The following is a 17,042-nucleotide window of genomic DNA, read 5'->3' on the forward strand; positions in this document are numbered from 1 at the left end:
TGCGCGCGCCCTTCGACAATGAGCTGCACGAGCGAGGTGTGGGACATAATGGAGGATAGGTAGGGAAACTGCACGGCTCGGTAAAGAGTAGCTTATCAACTGTTGATATATTTGTAGCTCTTCCCGCTGACTCGACAGCTTCTCGCTGCCGCAGCCCGTCCTGTGTCGAACGACGACCCAAAGCGACGCAACAAAATGCCGAATATTAAGATTTTTAGCGGCAGCTCCCATCCGGATCTTTCTCAGAAAATAGCAGATCGCCTCGGTCTTGAACTGGGAAAGGTTGTCACCAAGAAATTCAGCAACCAAGAAACATGGTAAGCTTTTTTTTTTTATGTTGGTTTGTAAATGCTAATTATGATTAAATGTCGTAACCTAGCGACTTGTTAGCTGTTTATGAGAAGCGGTGTCACGGCGAAAATTGCCGCGCAGTGTTTTCAGGAACTTGTAGTCCACGCATGCATCAGAACTCACAATAACTTGTCTAATGGACAAGCGTGCAGACCCCCAGCGTTCAAATAATTTAATCCACCTAAAAACCAAAAGAGTAGTGTCCCATGAGTCTTCATACTTTTCTTATCATCACTGTAACCCTTGATCAGGCCAAACCACATGGGGACACAAGCCATTGTTTGTTCTGTTTCATATGTCCTGCTTGCTTGGCTCAAAGTGCTGTTTGTTTTCTCACTTCTCTTCCTCTGGCAGCGTGGAGATCGGGGAGAGCGTCCGAGGGGAAGACGTTTACATTGTCCAAAGCGGCTGTGGGGAGATCAATGACAATTTGATGGAGCTGCTGATTATGATCAATGCCTGCAAGATAGCCTCAGCCTCCAGGGTCACAGCTGTCATCCCCTGCTTTCCTTATGCACGCCAGGATAAGAAGGACAAGGTGGGGGTGAGGGATATTTGTCTACTTACTTCTGTCATGCCATTTGTCACCCAGAATCATGACAAGAAGCCCACAGACATGTCCACCCGCAGTCAGCCCTTCAGGCGCATTTACTTTCAGTTTTAGTTTTTTGCCTGATGTTATCAGCTCATTCCGACTGCACTGCTTAGTTCCCACTTTATTTCATTTGTTCATCTTCACTATTATTTCAGCCTTTAAATCGCATCGCATGAGTGGAATGTACAGTGCATGTGCGCACGCAGGTCACTTAATTTGAATATAATCAAAAAGTGGATTTATTTTTATTAAATTATAAAGTTTTAAGTATTCATCAAAACAAGTCATACAGTTCAACTGTTTATTTCTGCTTGTAAGCAAATTATGGATTATGAATAATAACTTGAAGAAACTATTTGTTATTCAGAAATGCTACGTTAAGGTTTTTACAATAATGGAGGCTCCTGACTAGACAGTTGTCTAGCAAACACCTATTGACACCCTTCACTAAGGGTGAAGGGTGTAAGTTTAAAGAGGGGATTTGCTATTTAGATCACTATGAAGAAGCACAACAATGGAATGTTTAGTGGAAGAAAAAATTGTAGTCAGATAAGATGCACAAGCAAAAGTGATTTTTTAATTTTTTTTGTGATCTCCTTAGCCGTAGACATTAGTACAAAAATGCTTACAATATATACATCTTATTTATAAGTTAATATATTATTAACATTAAGTAAGTATCATTTGTCTGCATTTAGTGTAGACTTTTATAGATTTTATCCTTTTACTGGTACGACTGAAGTCTGGTGCTGAGCGTTATTTTTAGAAATGAGCCATGCCTGCTAGTCTTTTTTTTATTCCATGTAACCGAGGAGATCTGTTTTCATCGCAGAGCCGGGCTCCTATCTCTGCCAAGCTGGTGGCCAACATGTTGTCTGTGTCGGGCGCAGACCATATCATCACAATGGACTTGCATGCCTCACAGATACAGGTGGGTCACAGGAGCTTGAAACAAGGCTAGTCTACCTGGATTTTATTCGTTCTTTTACCTGTTTTGTTTTGACTTTCTGTACCTGTTTTTGTCTTTCTTTTTTCTCCTTTATTTTAGCAGTAAACTTGGCACAGTTAGTTTTACTTCCGGTTGCCGCTAAACTGCACTTCTGTCCTAGCCTGCTTTATATGAGGGCGTTTTTATTGACTTCTGCCCAGTTTTACTTCTAAGTAAATAAACAGTGTAACTTGGCTTCATTTTAGTTAGAAACCGTAACGACTTGGTTTCAGGTAAAGATCTTCACCTGTCCTGTCTTTGCTGTTTGACTCTGATGGTCATGGTGAAACAGAGCACATATTTGTTAATATAGCATAAAATCTGTTCATAATTTGGTTGATAAAGTTCTTTTTTTCTCTCTGCAGTCATGCCAGAAAACACACCTAAATGAGACATTTTCCATGTATAGTCTTAAGGGTACTGATGGTACCTTTTGGCTTGGCACACGTTGCACATGTGCAAATCAAATTTAGATTTGCATTGCCTTGAATTTGCATAGTGGTTAGCAGAGTCAGAAGTAAGTCTGTGAGAACTGACCAGAGTGTTTTTATTTTTATTTTTTTCCAGGGATTCTTTGATATCCCTGTGGATAACTTGTACGCAGAGCCAGCTGTCTTGAAATGGATCAAGGAGAACATCCTTGAATGGAAAAATTGCATCATTGTGTCACCTGATGCAGGAGGAGCTAAGAGGTATGCCGGGTTTAGCTTAAGTGTTTTTTTGGTTTTTTTTGAAAGAATGTTCTCCAGAAGAGCGATTTTTAAAAAAAAAATTTATGACAGAACAAACCGCCCTAACAAGCCATTTGAAGTGATTACCTTCAGCTTGTGAACTCTGTGTCCTCCCTCTGCAGGGTCACCTCGATTGCAGACAGGTTGAATGTGGACTTTGCTCTAATTCACAAGGAGAGGAAAAAGGCAAACGAGGTTGACCGTATGGTTCTTGTCGGAGATGTGAGGGATCGCGTTGCAATTCTGGTGGATGACATGGCTGACACTTGTGGGACAATCTGCCATGCTGCCGATAAGTAAGCTGCTTCACATTACTTTTTAAGTAAACCTTGCTCCTATTTAGTCTGCAATACTCTGGGATAGCATTGAATTTTATATACACATTTTCCAGGTCTGGATAGGTATGGAAAATGAAAATGGAATATAAAAATATACTTGTTTCCTGATTGTATTAGGTGTAACATGCTCTAAAACTTGCATCCATCCATCCACGATCTCTTATTTGTTTTATCTATTCACCCATCCATCTCTTCAACTGTTCATTTCGGTCTATTCTGTGTTCTACTGTCATTCATCTTTTCCTTCTATCATTCATGTAGTCATTCGTATCTCCCCTCCATCCCACCCACAGTACAGTTTTGTAATTATACTTTAAAACACATTTAAAAAATTGTCTAATAAAGGGTGACACTTTGACTTGGAAAAGAAATGTGGAGGAACCCTGAAGAAAATGTGCAGCCCAACAGAAGGCTTAGGCATTTGTTAATTTGGCTCAGAGAGAACTTCATTTGTATTGAAACACGTTTGATTTCCTGTGCTCTTTCTTTCACTCTAGACTCATCTCTGCGGGTGCCACAAAGGTTTATGCCATCCTGACCCACGGCATCTTTTCTGGTCCAGCCATTTCACGCATCAACAACGCCTGTTTTGAAGCTGTTGTCGTCACCAACACAATCCCTCAGGAGGAGAAGATGAAGCATTGTCCCAAAATACAGGTTTGAGATTAAAAAAAAATCAAGATGTGAATAGCGCAAGGGGATTTTAGTTTTTAATAGACTTTTGTGATTCAGACACTTGAGTTTGGCGAACAGTTTGTGCAATCCAGCTCTGGTAATGTGTTTCTTTTCTTCCTCCAGGTGATAGACATCTCCATGATTCTAGCAGAGGCCATTCGCAGAACTCACAACGGGGAATCCGTGTCTTACCTTTTCAGCCACGTCCCCCTGTAGCAACGCCATCATCTGTGTTCAGTTAATACCAAATACGAGAAGAGAGAATGCCCCCAAACACTACCATTAACAGAGTTGTTCTGCTAATTAACAACGTTGAAAACAACCAATGAATGAATCAGCCGTCATGTCTGTTACTAATGCACCCCACCCCTCACTCGCCACCCTCCACCCTTTAAGTCTGAAATGAAATCCCTTAATGTTCAGGGAGCCGAAGCAAGCGCAAGCTACCAGTTTTAGACAGGCTTATTTATGTGTATGGGTAAATGAAGTATTTATCCACTGTGAACTTTGTGTTTCTTTCAGTGCATTTAACTCATGGTTTCTCCTGATCGTCGTGTCACTTTGTTGTCAAAGAGCTTCTATAAATACCCCCGGCAGGTTCCAGTGCTCAGGAGAAGCGTCTGTTATATAAAGCTGTTACAGTGCTTTCTGTTACAATGAATGAGTGCAGTTTCTCTGTTCCTTGGAAGGATTACAGTTACTCCATATGAATGTGCATTTAACTAGTTTACAGTGCCACTGAAGCTCCACTCAACCAAGAGTGCCTCAAAAGTCTGAAATGAAATTGAATTCTCCTCTAGTCTTCTACTGCTCTCCCTTTTCTTCTTCCTTTGCTTTTAGTTTTCTCACTGATGAACAGCTTTCAGGTGTCTTAGCAGGCTGAAAACGAGATCTTTTTAGGACGTTTCTTTCAACTCTTGAGGTGCCCTCATTGAGTGGGGCATGCCCAGTGTCTCCAAAGTTGTTGTTTTTGGGTTTTTTTGGAGTCTAAAATGAAGATATAAAAGTAGTCAGGTTTTTAGCCTGGGGTCTCTGCGGGCTGGAGCTTCCTTCAGAAATCTTCACCTGCTATTTTTGTTTTTGTTTTGTACGTCTGGAAGAAAAAAGTTGTCATTAATGTGCAAAACTCAAGTCTTTTAGTTCTTTTACAGTAGAAGGAATGCACCAAGTGTTTGAGGGATGCATTCTCAATAAATTTGAATATGCCAAAATAAATCTATGGTCTCGTCTTTTATCGTAAGTTAGTCACTGTTGAAAGATGGAGCTTACTTTGCATCACCTTGCAAAAGTTTTCAAACCAGCTGATTTTTCTGGTTTTCTTGCACAACAGCCGCAAACGTTTACACCTTTCTATCAGTGCAGATTTGCAAACGTGAAGAAAAAGTGCATCAGGCTTTTGAGTTAAAAGCTTTGCAAATTCATGGTTGGGATGGAAAAAATGAGATGGAGTGAGCTCTTGCCTGCATGAATCATGGAAAGTATGTTTATACTCCAAACACAGGAGCCTCATGCAGGTATGGCAAGTTTGGAAGGCTTTCTCTGATTAACCAAGCCTGTTTTATAACTAAATGTTTTTTTGTTCTCAATTTGTGCTTGCATGTGCAAAAGTGAAAATCGTTTTTTTCTTTTGTAACGTTATGCTTCAGACAGACATACAGGAAGTGAAACTTTATTAACCTTCATTCCAGAAGCATAACTGTTATCTAAACTCTCATTTCACTTCAAACTTTTATTTTATGGGTGGAAATAATCCCTCTACAGAGTTTTATTTGCTTTGCAAATGGTGTTATAATTACAGGTGTACTCTCCTGTCGTATATCAGTGTTTAAAACCTTCTAATCTAATTAGTAATTGGGACATCAACTCGGCATATAAAATGACCTGATAAATACAACTTTGTTGAAAGCACTTATTTGTTATCATGGACTTTAATTTTACCCAACCAAATTTACATAGAATAAGAAGGGATTTGATTTTTTTACAGGAAAAAAAACGTGCATGTGATCTTATGCTACTGCAATAAAATATAATTTATTTTAAATATGGCAAGTGTTTATAACATAAAATCTATTTCGTCTGACAATCTGTTCCACTTTAGATGGGTTTTACTTAGATACAACTACATTTTTAACTGTCCTGACTGGTAATTTAAGATATTTGCTTTCACATTCTGACTAGTAACAAGAATAATGCAAAATATATTCAGTTAGACTTTAATGAGTTGAGATGCTTTTCAAGTTATCACAAACGACATCATTTGAAGCGTCACCTACATTTGTAGTCACAATTAAAGATATTTCAAACTTAGTAGTCAAAATTCAATTTTTAGATATCTGAATGAAGAAATCGTGCATAAGCCTCTCTGTGTATGAACTGTCCAAACAGCTGCCTGCAGAATCTTGGGTGTGCACAAAACTGTCAGACAATGCCACAGTGTAGAAAGAACTCATTAGTTTGGAATATGCAGAGAATGCAAACTTCCTGAACCTTAAAATCTGCAAGGAATTTTCTATGCATTCTTTTCCGATACACACACTGTACTCATTGCACTTAAAAACGAATTTGAGAAGCTGCTATACTGTCAACCCATTCCCAATCTGAAAATGATGGATTATCAAAAATCTATTTTTGATATATTTATCTCCAAGTTAGTTTTACATAGCAATTTTTTGCTTTTAATATATCTGCAAGTTAATTTCCACTAGTCAAATCTAAGATATCTCTAATTAGAATTATGACTAATTAGAATCAAAAGGAGATATCTCAAGTTTTCTTTAGTCATAATTTAATTGATGATATATCAGTAATTCACAGATAGTTATTCATTGTAAATCTGGAACTGAAGTCTCCATAGGACTGCAACTAAACCTGACATAATTTATATTAGTCAGAATGTAATTATGTAATTAGAAATGACTCGAACAGGCATTTTGTGTCTTCAAAGAAATAACAGATATGTCTAGTCATCGGACATCTGGAGTGTATGGTGAAGCCGATTGTATGCTTAAATGGCCTGCCATATATTAGGCATTATTTTATAGAGCTCTTAAACGGGGCTGCTGATAATTTATCATTTAGATTACCTTAATAGTTTGTCGGCACTGTTATGTAAAATATCTAAAGCAAGCAAATGCAATCATTCTCCACCGCTACATCATAAGGCACTTTAGATTAACACAAATCTTGTGTCTCACGCTGGTGAATTACGCGATGATGTAATTGACTGATTGGTGACGTAACCAATCCGTAAATCGAGGTGGGCGGACCAGAGACACCGGCGGATTAAACCTCGAGCATCCTGTTATTTTTTAAAGCCGCGCCTCATATAGAAACGGTAAGTCTCTTTCTGTTTTCAAATGCTGAAATATTAAAATTCGTCCACTGGAAGTGAAGCAGACGTTTGTTTCGGCCTTAATTTAAAAATAAAAATAAAAAATAACGGTACAGGATTTAACTGAGAGCACATTTAGCCACTACCATCTTTTGTGTGACTGACGACTGTGAGCGCGTTCATAAAAAATTAAAGCAGTTTTGTTTCATGCACATGACATGCAACTTAACGTGATGGGTTTTTTTCCCTTTCTTTTCCCCACAATTCAAAATCTTTAAATATACGTTTCTGTATTGTACGTTACCTTTAACGATACTTACTTTTTGAAGTATGTGTTTAGATTGATTTAAAAACTAACAGAATCAATTGATAAAAACAGGAAAGGGGAGCACTCATCACTAGGGGTGAATTCAGGCAGAAGCTGGGCTAGAACCAGTTGTTCTCGCTAACCCAGTTGTTCCCAACCCTGGTCTTCAAGCTTCTCTTCTCCTTCATGACTAAGGTGACTCCTGGCTTGCTGCCATACACCTAACTTTAATGAAAGGGTGATTAACAGGCTTCAGCAGCACTAGATGACATGTAGAGGAAATCATGCAATCATTTGAATCAGGTGACTCTGTTCCAGCTCACCTGGAACAGAGACCTAACATCTGTAGGTCAAGGGGCCTGAAAATCAGGATTGGAAACTACTGCTGTAACCATACAAGTTTCACTTGTGCATGTAAATTACAGCAGAATTACAGTTCCAAAGATTTTAAGCCGTATAATTCTAGTATTTCAGAAAAAATACTAGAACGAGAAATACTATTTATCCTTTCTAAAGAGTAACTTATAAATGCAGTATATTTCTACAAATGTCTTTATTCCTGATAAGTAAGAATCATCACTGCTGAGTGCATGCCTGTTATGCTTATTGTCATACAATTGACAGCATGCAAGGCTTGTTATGGAGACTTCATCCTTTTGGTGCCACTCCTTGTTACATGATTTGTGGTGATAAAATGAATCTTGTCCAGTCTAGTGGGCTGAGTGGAATAAATGGGCCTGTATGTTATTTAATATCTTCGACCCAGGGAAACACAATGTCTAAATTATTAATACGATTGTTTATTTGAGATGACAAAAATTTTGTCCCAATTGCTTCCTTATGTTTTTTTTTATTTTTAATTTTGGATTTTATTTTATAGAATCGGTGTATAAATATTGTGTTTTCTGCTGAGCTCGTCTCATATCAGTGCAAGACTAACACGATTTGCAAATTTAATTTTCCAAGCTCAGGGATGGCAGGAAGCCCTGATCACCAACAAGGGGATGAAGGCCCTCAGAACACAGTCATTCGCCTTCAAAGCTACTTACACGGAGGAACCTCCAGCTTGCTGTCAACGGTCCCCACCGTATTTGTTTTTCCCGTCTACAAGACCATTTTCCGTCAACAGATCCACAATGCCTCAGTGCAGCAGGCGGTGGGACAGCTCTATAAAGAGGGTCCTCTAAAGCTCTATAGGGGCATGGTTCCACCACTCCTGATGCGGACCCTGAATGGCACTCTTCTCTTCGGCCTCCAGGACACACTCCTCCGTCAACTTTCCCTGTCAACCACCACCTCGGCCGCTGCCCTACCTGCTCTGGCTGGATTTGGGGCAGGTATTGTGGAAGCTGTGGTCTTCACCCCATTCGAGCGAGTTCAGAATGTGCTGCAGAATGGCCACAATGACAAGTATCTACCGTCCCTGAGGAGTGTTCTCACGAAATTGAAAGTAGAAAGGATAAGCCAGGGCTATTACAGAGCCTTCCTGCCCATCGCAGCCCGCAACGCCCTCGGCAGCTCCCTGTATTTTGGCATGAAGGGGCCTGTGTGTGCCGTTGTGGCGGGACAGGGACTCTCTCCCATGACCTCCTCATTCGTCTCAGGAACACTGACCTCGATGGTAATCAGCTTGACTCTGTACCCTCTGTCTGTGCTGGTAGCAAATATGCAAGCACAGGTGGGAGGAGAGGTTAAGGGTGTCATTGCATGTTGGAGGCAGCTGTGGAAATCTCGGAATCATAGCTTGGTTCTGTTGTATCGAGGAGGGACCCTTGTTATCCTAAGGTCATGCATTACGTGGGGAATCACCACAGCTATTTACGACAGACAACAGAAAGGATCCTCCTGAACGTGGATGCTGAAAGTTATTCTGCATCAACCCTACTTCTCATTAAGTGCAAATATAATAAAAGACTTTATTCTTCTGATTTAGTAGGTTTTTGAAGTCTAGGCCTTTCTTACAGAAGAAATTCTGATTCGTCAGAGTAAAACTCAGGTGTTCCATATCTCAGTTAAAATTACTCCTGGACCTGTGACTGTGTTAGAGCCGTTATTTGCAAGAAAGCTGATGATTGTTTTCACAGGAAACTGAGGTTTGATGCAGTGGCTTACCTTTGTGCAACTTGTACAGAGAATTAAATGTTGAAAGTATTTCTCAACAAAATAGCTCTTGGATAGGAAAGTTTAATAGTGAATGTTATTTTAATTGCAAGTGAAACAACATTCACTTGAAATTGAAATTAATGTTATTTTACTGTTTTTTTTGTTTGTTTTTTTACACTTCCTTTAGTTTTCTGCAGTTACTCTGACTGACAATGCTAAATGTCTTGTTCAAGGTATCTGTTTATTGGTGGAGCACCAGCTCCTAGATCCAGTTCCTGTGTAAATAATCATCAGTTTCTTTGTATTTAACCACCCAATGCAAACATGGTTGATGAAACATCATAGAAAATTTTTTACGTATTTTTTTTTTTTTGTCATTGGAGTTGTATAATATTAAAAATTGGATTTATTTTTGGACCAATGTGGCTCCAACCTCTGGGAAATCTTGATTTGTTATGAATGAATGAAATACAAAGAAAATTATGTTCTGCATGTCAAATATGAACTATATGCAACAATGCAAACTAATATCATTACTGCCAAGAAGCTTTGGTGAACATTTCTCACGTTCCTCAAGTTTTAAGCAGATTATGGTGCTGGTTAAAAAAAACAACTGCCTTTGTTCTTGTTGACTTTTATGGGAATTTGTGCTCATTGCAATGCTGTTACATATTTGTGAAAAATATAGTCTGACATTTTTACTAATATAATGGTTAGCTTGAGAACACAGTCGGTGTCTTTATTGAACAAATGTGATCAGATAACCATGCAGTAACTTAACGTCAAATGTACAACAAAAAGCCTCTGATTTACAAAAAATGGGCACATATGGGTAACAGAAGATCCCCCAAAAATAATTTGTATCAATGAAAAATGAATCAAGAGTTTACCTTTAAATGCATGTTGACTGGACATCAATTAAGACAATGTTGCATGCAGCGCAATATCAAGACACTTATATACAGTATCCTGTAAGTAATGTTATTGTTGGTATGATAGCAGCTTAAGACGTGGTTTACAGGCACCCAGACAAAAACAACTTAACAGTAAATCATAATGTTGTAAACCAACTGTGTCAGTTTGACCTTTTAATTATTTATTGTCTTCCAGATTGTCAATTTAAATTAATCTTAAATGATTAATTTTTATGCATTTTGTATCAATGGTTGTTGGTGGCTTTTTAGGTGCTGAAAACCATTCAACTGATTCTTGAATAATAAACTCTGTTGGCCTTTAAAAAAATCTTTAGTCCTTATTTACAGTTTTCATGTAGAAATACAAATAAAACTACATATTTACATATATTGTAAAAAAAGGATAGCCATTTTTCACTGACTGACATAAATACTTTGCTATACATTTCTGTGAAAAATTAGGACACCCCATTAAGTATTAAATATTTTTTTACTCAATAAATGATCACAATTCAAAATCTGATCTATTTTTTTAAGTCTGGAAAAACAGAGAAATGTACCTGCAAACAGACTACAAAAATCTACATTGTTTCACAAAGTTTATCTACAAAAATGTGTATATTATACCTGAGAAGGAAGTTTGGTTTCTCTACCTTCTCATAGCGAGTGTTGCTCCCTTTATCTGAAATAGCAAAATCTGGGCTTTGACTAGTCCCTTTAGACTAGCTAGATTTACTAGAATGTTTTAGGTTATTGTCACATTGAGAGCACAGTCCTGCTCAAGGATTAAACTTTGTTGCAGATGGTCTCCATGCTGCACAACACTGATATAGTGTCTGATTTGTGGTTTATGATTTGACCATTTTTAAATTGTTGGTGTATTATTTATTTATATGTTTTTATGTTTGGACTCCATTTGATCATCTCTTACATGTTTACAGGTCATATCTCAACAAACATCTTAGGTGAACAGGTTGTTTGGTTTGAGATTTATATCCTTTTTTTTTCTTTTCTTTAAAAGATTTACAGTATTTTCAATATTTCCTTGGCTTTGGAACTACCACAGACTGTAGCAAGAATGAAAAGCACAAAAACGGTCTGATCAAAGATTGACCTAATCATTCTGCTGTGATTACAGAACATTTGTGAAGAAGGGATACTTAGTCCAAAATATTCTTTAGCTACCTGTTTAAATCAATATTATTCTGTTCTTATTCTTTTCTTATAGCTATAAAAAATTACATAAATATATATTAATGTTCCCTACATAAACATTGGGGAGTTGGTGTGTGTTTGGTTGTGTGTGAAGTGCAAAATGATAAGGGCAGCATTTATGCAAGATCCGCCACTGTATTGAAGTGCTGTGTAACAGTGAACCAGCACTACCACTTGGTATCAGATCAATATACCATGCTCGCTTTTTTCCTCATAAAGATGCAATAGTAAACTAATCTTATCAATTATGCATTGCTGCATTTTCTTTCTGTCATCCATTATCGGCTAGTGGTGTCAGGTCAAATGCAGGCCACTAGATGGAGATGTTGTAAAAGATACAACATTACAATCGTACGTATTACAATACGTACGATTGTACGCACAATTCTAAAAGCCCTCGTTTCTCTTGCAATAGGTAGGGGAGATTTTTTTTTCTTCTTCTTTTAAAGGTTTATCTAAGCAACAAAATGTGATAACAGGACGGCTGGTGGAAGTATACTACAGTGTAATATGACGCGTGTCCAGTTGAAATGCTTCCCTCGGATGTGTGGGAGCCAATGAGAAGCAGAGCAATAGTGTCCATGTTGGCGTGCAGAAGGGCGTGTTGTTCCTATTTAAACCCCGAGCTTTGCACAGATTACACACAAGCGCATCTTACCTGGAGAGAACCGTCTCACAGAGCACCGCTGTACCAGGTAAAAACACCTTTTTACCACTTCTATCATTTGGCAAATTAAACTTTGGGCTTATAAAAAAAAAAGAAAATACAGAATCAGTGTAATCTGAAATTAATTATTTTATGTTTATGAGGTCTCACGAGTCTTTGCCAGGTGTTATATAACATTTTTGCTGTAGGCCACTATAAAGCAGTGTTGTTTTTGCATGCGAATTGCCCGGTTATGCCGTTCAGCTAAAGCTGATACTCCTGCATTCTTCACTGTAAGGGAAGCTTGACTAATAAATCACTTAATGCTATTGTTTTGTCGCATCGTGCATCCGCTTGTTTGTACATTTCATGTGGCTCAGAATTTAGTCATGCAGATAAGATTTTAGTGGGTTGGCAATATCCCACAAAGGTTGTGCCTTTAATTTTGCATGCACAATGAATACTTGTGTAGTTTTTCTGAAATAAGTATTAACCTCATTTCAAATTACACATTTTAATATCCACACACAAATGCAAATCAGTGAGCATTTTACCTCCCCATCCAGTTTACCTCACTGTAACAGTGAAATGTGTGAACCGAATCCTAACAAAAGCTCTCTGTTTATGGTTTTGCATAAAATCTAACTAGCCTACGTGTTATGCCTTCAAAATAGACCTCTATTGAATTTTTTTTTTCAACCTAGGTGTAACTCAGTTTTTTTCCCACTCTGCATGGGCATGCGCTGCAGATTGCTTGTCATATGCACCTCATATTTGCATTCGTATTCCCCTCTTTTCACACAGAACTCTTCCAAAATGGGCGACAACAACCCAGTCAATCAAGAAGTGGAGCAGTTTAACAAGCAGAAGCTCAAGAAGACGAACACAGAAGAGAAAAACCGACTCCCAACCAAGGAGGGTAGGTGTTAAAAGTGAAAGGGGAGCGGAGGGGGAGTTGTGAGAGTCTTGGGTTAACAAAAGTTGGTCTTGTCCACACCTGCTTCAAATGTTACCTTTTCTTTACTTGGCTCCATTGTGCTTCAACTCCTCCCTTCCTAACCTTAGGAGAGGCAAACATTGCATCACAGATCAGAAGAGTGTACACGCCCATCCACCTGAGAGCAACTCCCTCCTTTCTACGAAATGTCTATGCATATTGCCACCCACAAGTGCACTATGCCAGTGATTCATTTATATGTACCTGTTTTATCTTTTTACAATTATTATAAATTTTATAACCCCAAAGAGCTTCCTTATTTCTTGATAAGTACGAGGAGAAAATGTACTGGGTTTTTTTTTTTGTTTCTTTTGTTTTACATAGCAGTAAATACAGGAGAGTAATTCATTTAGGATCTCTTTTTACATGTGAAAAGTGTCTCAAAATGCTCATTCTTTGCCACCAGAGGCCCAGAGGCTGATCTACCTCTTTCTTAGTCTAAATCTAGCCCAGACTGGTAGGTCACAGGGGAAGCGGGGAAACAGGAGGCTCTGCTGGCACATGTTCATTTTATGAGTTTCTTACTGGAACACTTCATAAAAGGAGGAAGATAAATTTATGGTCACCGTAGCACAATGGTATCATTTAATTTACTGTCCTCCTTTAAAACAGGATGATGGAAAGTTTAAGACCACAGACACTAGAGTAATTAATGTAAACTATTTAATAAGGATGTTCATAACTCTATGTGCCTCCTGGCAGTTATTGAAGATGCTGCTCATGCCTGGTGGTTGGTTTAAAGTTTTGGTAATAATTAGCTGAAGGCAAAGTTTTTTTTGTTTTTTTTTCTGAATGAGTAACTTATATTTAGACTAACAGATAGTGGCAGCTCTTATGAGATTTTTTTATTATTATTTTTTAGCACAATCTCTGAAAGCTCGCTTTAAATAGTAACAATTTATTATGACCTTTTACGTGATTTTTCTTTCTGTTCCTATCTTTCATAAATTCTGTTAAATAGGCCCTTTGGACCACTGATAATTTTGGAAAGGCATACAAAAACCTTTGGAAAGGTTTTTTTATGCCTTTCTGTAATGACAGCCATAACAGAATTTCAGAAGTTGTTTTTTTTTGTTTGTTTTGTATTTTTTTTATACCGGTATTACATTTTGCTTTGCATTTATTAGAGGCAGAAAAAGAAAAATAACAAACTCATTTACTTTTGCTTTCTTAAATAAACACTCATTACAAAAATAATACCCTAGAAGACTGTTTGGCTAGTCTTTCATTTTATCTGAGAAGACATTGTTTCCTCTGACACACCCCTGGTTGTGCTCTCCACCAATAGGTGTGTCAATACCAAGCCCTTCTCAGTCAGTACCCACAATTTCATTTGTCCTGTGTTGCTCTGACTTTGACTGCCTGAATTTCAGATGAAATACTATTAAAATTAAGTTTAGAAGGAAGAAACCAACATATGTAACTTAAGTATTCAAGGTTACTGGAAGGCCACAACTATAAAATAGAAAATATTGTATGAAAACCAAAAAATATGTAAATATTTTTTTAGTACTACTTCTGCAGTACTTCAGAACTCACCTGATGCACAATTTGAATCTTATGAACAAAAGTAAATTTAATTCCATTGGTCCCAGTATGCATCTACTATTCAGCAAGACAGTACATCAGAATGGAAATGTATGCTTCAAAGACCGAACAGAACCTGACGTTCCTCAAAATCCATTTTATTTCCTTATATTAGACCTTCTTCCAGTGCACCAGCATGCATAGTAAGACAGGAAACACTGGGACGGCAGTTTTAGATTGAAGTGCTAGTTTGTGGTATTTTACAGGAGTGCTTCTTCATCTGTATTCCACGCACACCTGATAATTTTTGGAAACTGAGAGGTTGAAACATCTGACACTGGAATGCAGTTCAGAAAATTTATGTGGAGAAACATCTGCTGTGGGAGTTGCTATATAAACACAACTACTGGTTGAAATTCTAGAGTATTATAAATACCATAAACCTATACCACATATCCACAATCACTACTGTGTGCAGTGCATGTATTTGTGATACAGGACCTCCATTTCAGAAAAATCTAACGGTTTTCACATTGACATAATTTTTTTTTTCCTGTTTCTCCTTTCAACCCTGCATAAACCTTCTTTGATAGAAGCTTGTGAACAAAATATTTGACAGTAATCTTGTATTTTACAGTTTGAAAGTCATTCTAAAGATTTAATTCTCATCAATCTGTCTTTTGTGCTCACACAGAAATTGAAGAAGAGAAAAAGGCCATGAAAGAGGGGAACAACTGAAACACTCCTGCCATGATTTTTCTTCCTCCTTCTGTCCTTCTCGATCACCTTGCTTGTCTTCCAGTTCAGAGTTCTACATCTCCATCTTTACTGCTGTCTGCCATGTTTTAATGAAAATGGGTTTAAAGGTTGCTCAAAGTGATTAAATAATCTCAATGTAATCCAACTTGTATCTAAAACTAAATGTAATGGGTGCTTCTTGTGCTCTTTCTCAAGATTTTACACAGTGTTGAACCGAAGGCAGTAAATTGTAAGTGTTGGACGTATACTTAAACAAAAATGAAAATGCAAATGTACTGCAATGACGTAATTCACTGATACCAATACCAAAAGTATGCCTGTAAATGGTGCATTTAATGAAAATGTAGAGAAGAATAAAGGAAAAAAACATATTTTTGTTTTAATAAAAATCAACGTGACAAATGGTTTGCTTAATACGAGTCACTGTGTTCAAAATTCACTTTTACCATGTCTGATGTTGTAATCATTCAAGAACCATAAGAGTTTTGTCAAAACATGCCTCACGTTTTATACATTCCAACACTTTCAACCAAATGTTCTGTTAGATCTAAATATCAAGTAAACTGAGAAAACACAATGACCAGAGATTTATTTTTCACAGTACTTTAGTAAAATAATTTAAAAAATAATTATCTCATACAAAATTGCCACTGTCTGTTATAAGATGGTGCAGGATTCAATTTGAAACCTGTTTTGGTTTGCCTTCCATAATCTTGTTTGGTAATCCTGGGGTTGATGCATGTTCTGTTTACATTTTTTTTCTTAAAAACATCGGTTATCTCCTTTGCAAGAGCTGGAATCAAAAATATTTATGTTTTTGTGTTAACATTCTGATGAAGGTCCCTCAACCAACAGGTCTGGGCTTGCAGGGACAGAAGAGTGGTTAAGAATATATTTCTATATGAGCTGACAGAACAATTTTTATCTTGGTTTTTCCAATCTAAGTTTTAATTTCTAAATGACATATTTTGTGACTGTTGCATTTGCTGTTCTTCCTAAATGACGGAATACACAGAGGAGAGCAAACTTGTGTTTGTGTTTCTGCTGAATGCATCCAGACTGATTTCTTCTCCAAGACTCTTTTTGTAAATGGCTTAAACTTGTGCAGGGTTTTTCCACACCATCTCTGTTGGGGCATGTTTTTCTCACAGCATGCAAGTACATGACAGGACAAATCATCCATGCAAACTACTTTGGTCATTTTACATTACTGTGGAGTAAAATTGTCCCACTCTACTTTGCATGGTTGTTTTAATTCAACATCAACTGAGATTTTTGAACATGGACCTCTGGTTTGAGGTCACAGTATCTCAAATTAATCAAAGTCCATACCTTAGGCCATTCCAAAACCTTGTTGCCTCTCTTTTTTTTTTTGACACATTGAAAGGTGCACTTGCCATGTGCTTTGAATCATTGTTGTTTTTTTTGTTTTTTTTTTGCAAAACTAACAATCTAAATTCTTTAGCTTAAGATCACAGAATGATGGTCAGACTTTGAGGACTTTTTGGCACCAAGCAGAATTCATGGGTCCATCACCTGCAGCACGTCATCCAGGTCCTGAAGAA

General features: G+C 37.6%; 3 protein-coding genes across 5 annotated transcripts; all 3 read left to right on the forward strand.

Moving 5' to 3' along the window:
- prps1 (phosphoribosyl pyrophosphate synthetase 1) lies at nt 1-4,651 on the forward strand. 2 transcript variants are annotated; one of them, XM_005795356.3, is made up of 7 exons: nt 1-317; nt 706-895; nt 1,779-1,877; nt 2,502-2,626; nt 2,788-2,961; nt 3,501-3,660; nt 3,802-4,651. In XM_005795356.3, the coding sequence occupies exons 1-7, from the start codon at nt 196-198 to the stop codon at nt 3,892-3,894; spliced, it is 963 nt and encodes a 320-aa protein (XP_005795413.1). In that variant the 5' UTR covers nt 1-195; the 3' UTR covers nt 3,895-4,651. The 2 variants fall into 2 exon arrangements, with proteins under 2 accessions (XP_005795413.1, XP_005795415.1); XM_005795358.3 differs by having other exon boundaries at nt 706-889.
- A 2,274-nt stretch (nt 4,652-6,925) lies between these two features.
- slc25a53 (solute carrier family 25 member 53) lies at nt 6,926-10,635 on the forward strand. Of its 2 annotated transcripts, none has more exons than XM_005795503.2 (2): nt 6,926-7,012; nt 8,283-10,635. In XM_005795503.2, the coding sequence occupies exon 2, from the start codon at nt 8,290-8,292 to the stop codon at nt 9,163-9,165; it is 876 nt and encodes a 291-aa protein (XP_005795560.1). In that variant the 5' UTR covers nt 6,926-7,012; nt 8,283-8,289; the 3' UTR covers nt 9,166-10,635. The 2 variants fall into 2 exon arrangements, with proteins under 2 accessions (XP_005795560.1, XP_014325924.1); XM_014470438.2 differs by having other exon boundaries at nt 6,932-7,012; nt 8,288-10,635.
- A 1,469-nt stretch (nt 10,636-12,104) lies between these two features.
- LOC106699767 lies at nt 12,105-15,882 on the forward strand. The gene is made up of 3 exons (XM_014470666.2): nt 12,105-12,243; nt 12,999-13,113; nt 15,413-15,882. Exons 1-3 carry the CDS (start codon nt 12,106-12,108, stop codon nt 15,454-15,456), a joined length of 297 nt encoding a protein of 98 aa, XP_014326152.2. The 5' UTR covers nt 12,105; the 3' UTR covers nt 15,457-15,882.
- The last annotated feature ends 1,160 nt before the right edge of the window (nt 15,883-17,042 follow it).

The sequence above is a fragment of the Xiphophorus maculatus genome, chromosome 23 (genome assembly GCF_002775205.1).
Source record: "Xiphophorus maculatus strain JP 163 A chromosome 23, X_maculatus-5.0-male, whole genome shotgun sequence".
Lineage (NCBI taxonomy): Eukaryota > Metazoa > Chordata > Actinopteri > Cyprinodontiformes > Poeciliidae > Xiphophorus > Xiphophorus maculatus.

Excerpts from the sequence above, each read along its gene's own strand:
- slc25a53 (XM_005795503.2), top strand. The coding sequence starts at position 8,290 with ATGGCAGGAAGCCCTGATCACCAACAAGGGGATGAAGGCCCTCAGAAC.
- prps1 (XM_005795356.3), top strand. The coding sequence starts at position 196 with ATGCCGAATATTAAGATTTTTAGCGGCAGCTCCCATCCGGATCTTTCT. Across the intron at positions 896-1,778 it reads ATAAGAAGGACAAGGTGGGG|AGCCGGGCTCCTATCTCTGC; the intron begins GTGAGGGATATT and ends TTTTCATCGCAG. Across the intron at positions 2,627-2,787 it reads GATGCAGGAGGAGCTAAGAG|GGTCACCTCGATTGCAGACA; the intron begins GTATGCCGGGTT and ends CTCCCTCTGCAG.
- LOC106699767 (XM_014470666.2), top strand. The coding sequence starts at position 12,106 with ATGAGAAGCAGAGCAATAGTGTCCATGTTGGCGTGCAGAAGGGCGTGT. Across the intron at positions 12,244-12,998 it reads ACAGAGCACCGCTGTACCAG|AACTCTTCCAAAATGGGCGA; the intron begins GTAAAAACACCT and ends CTTTTCACACAG. Across the intron at positions 13,114-15,412 it reads CCGACTCCCAACCAAGGAGG|AAATTGAAGAAGAGAAAAAG; the intron begins GTAGGTGTTAAA and ends GTGCTCACACAG.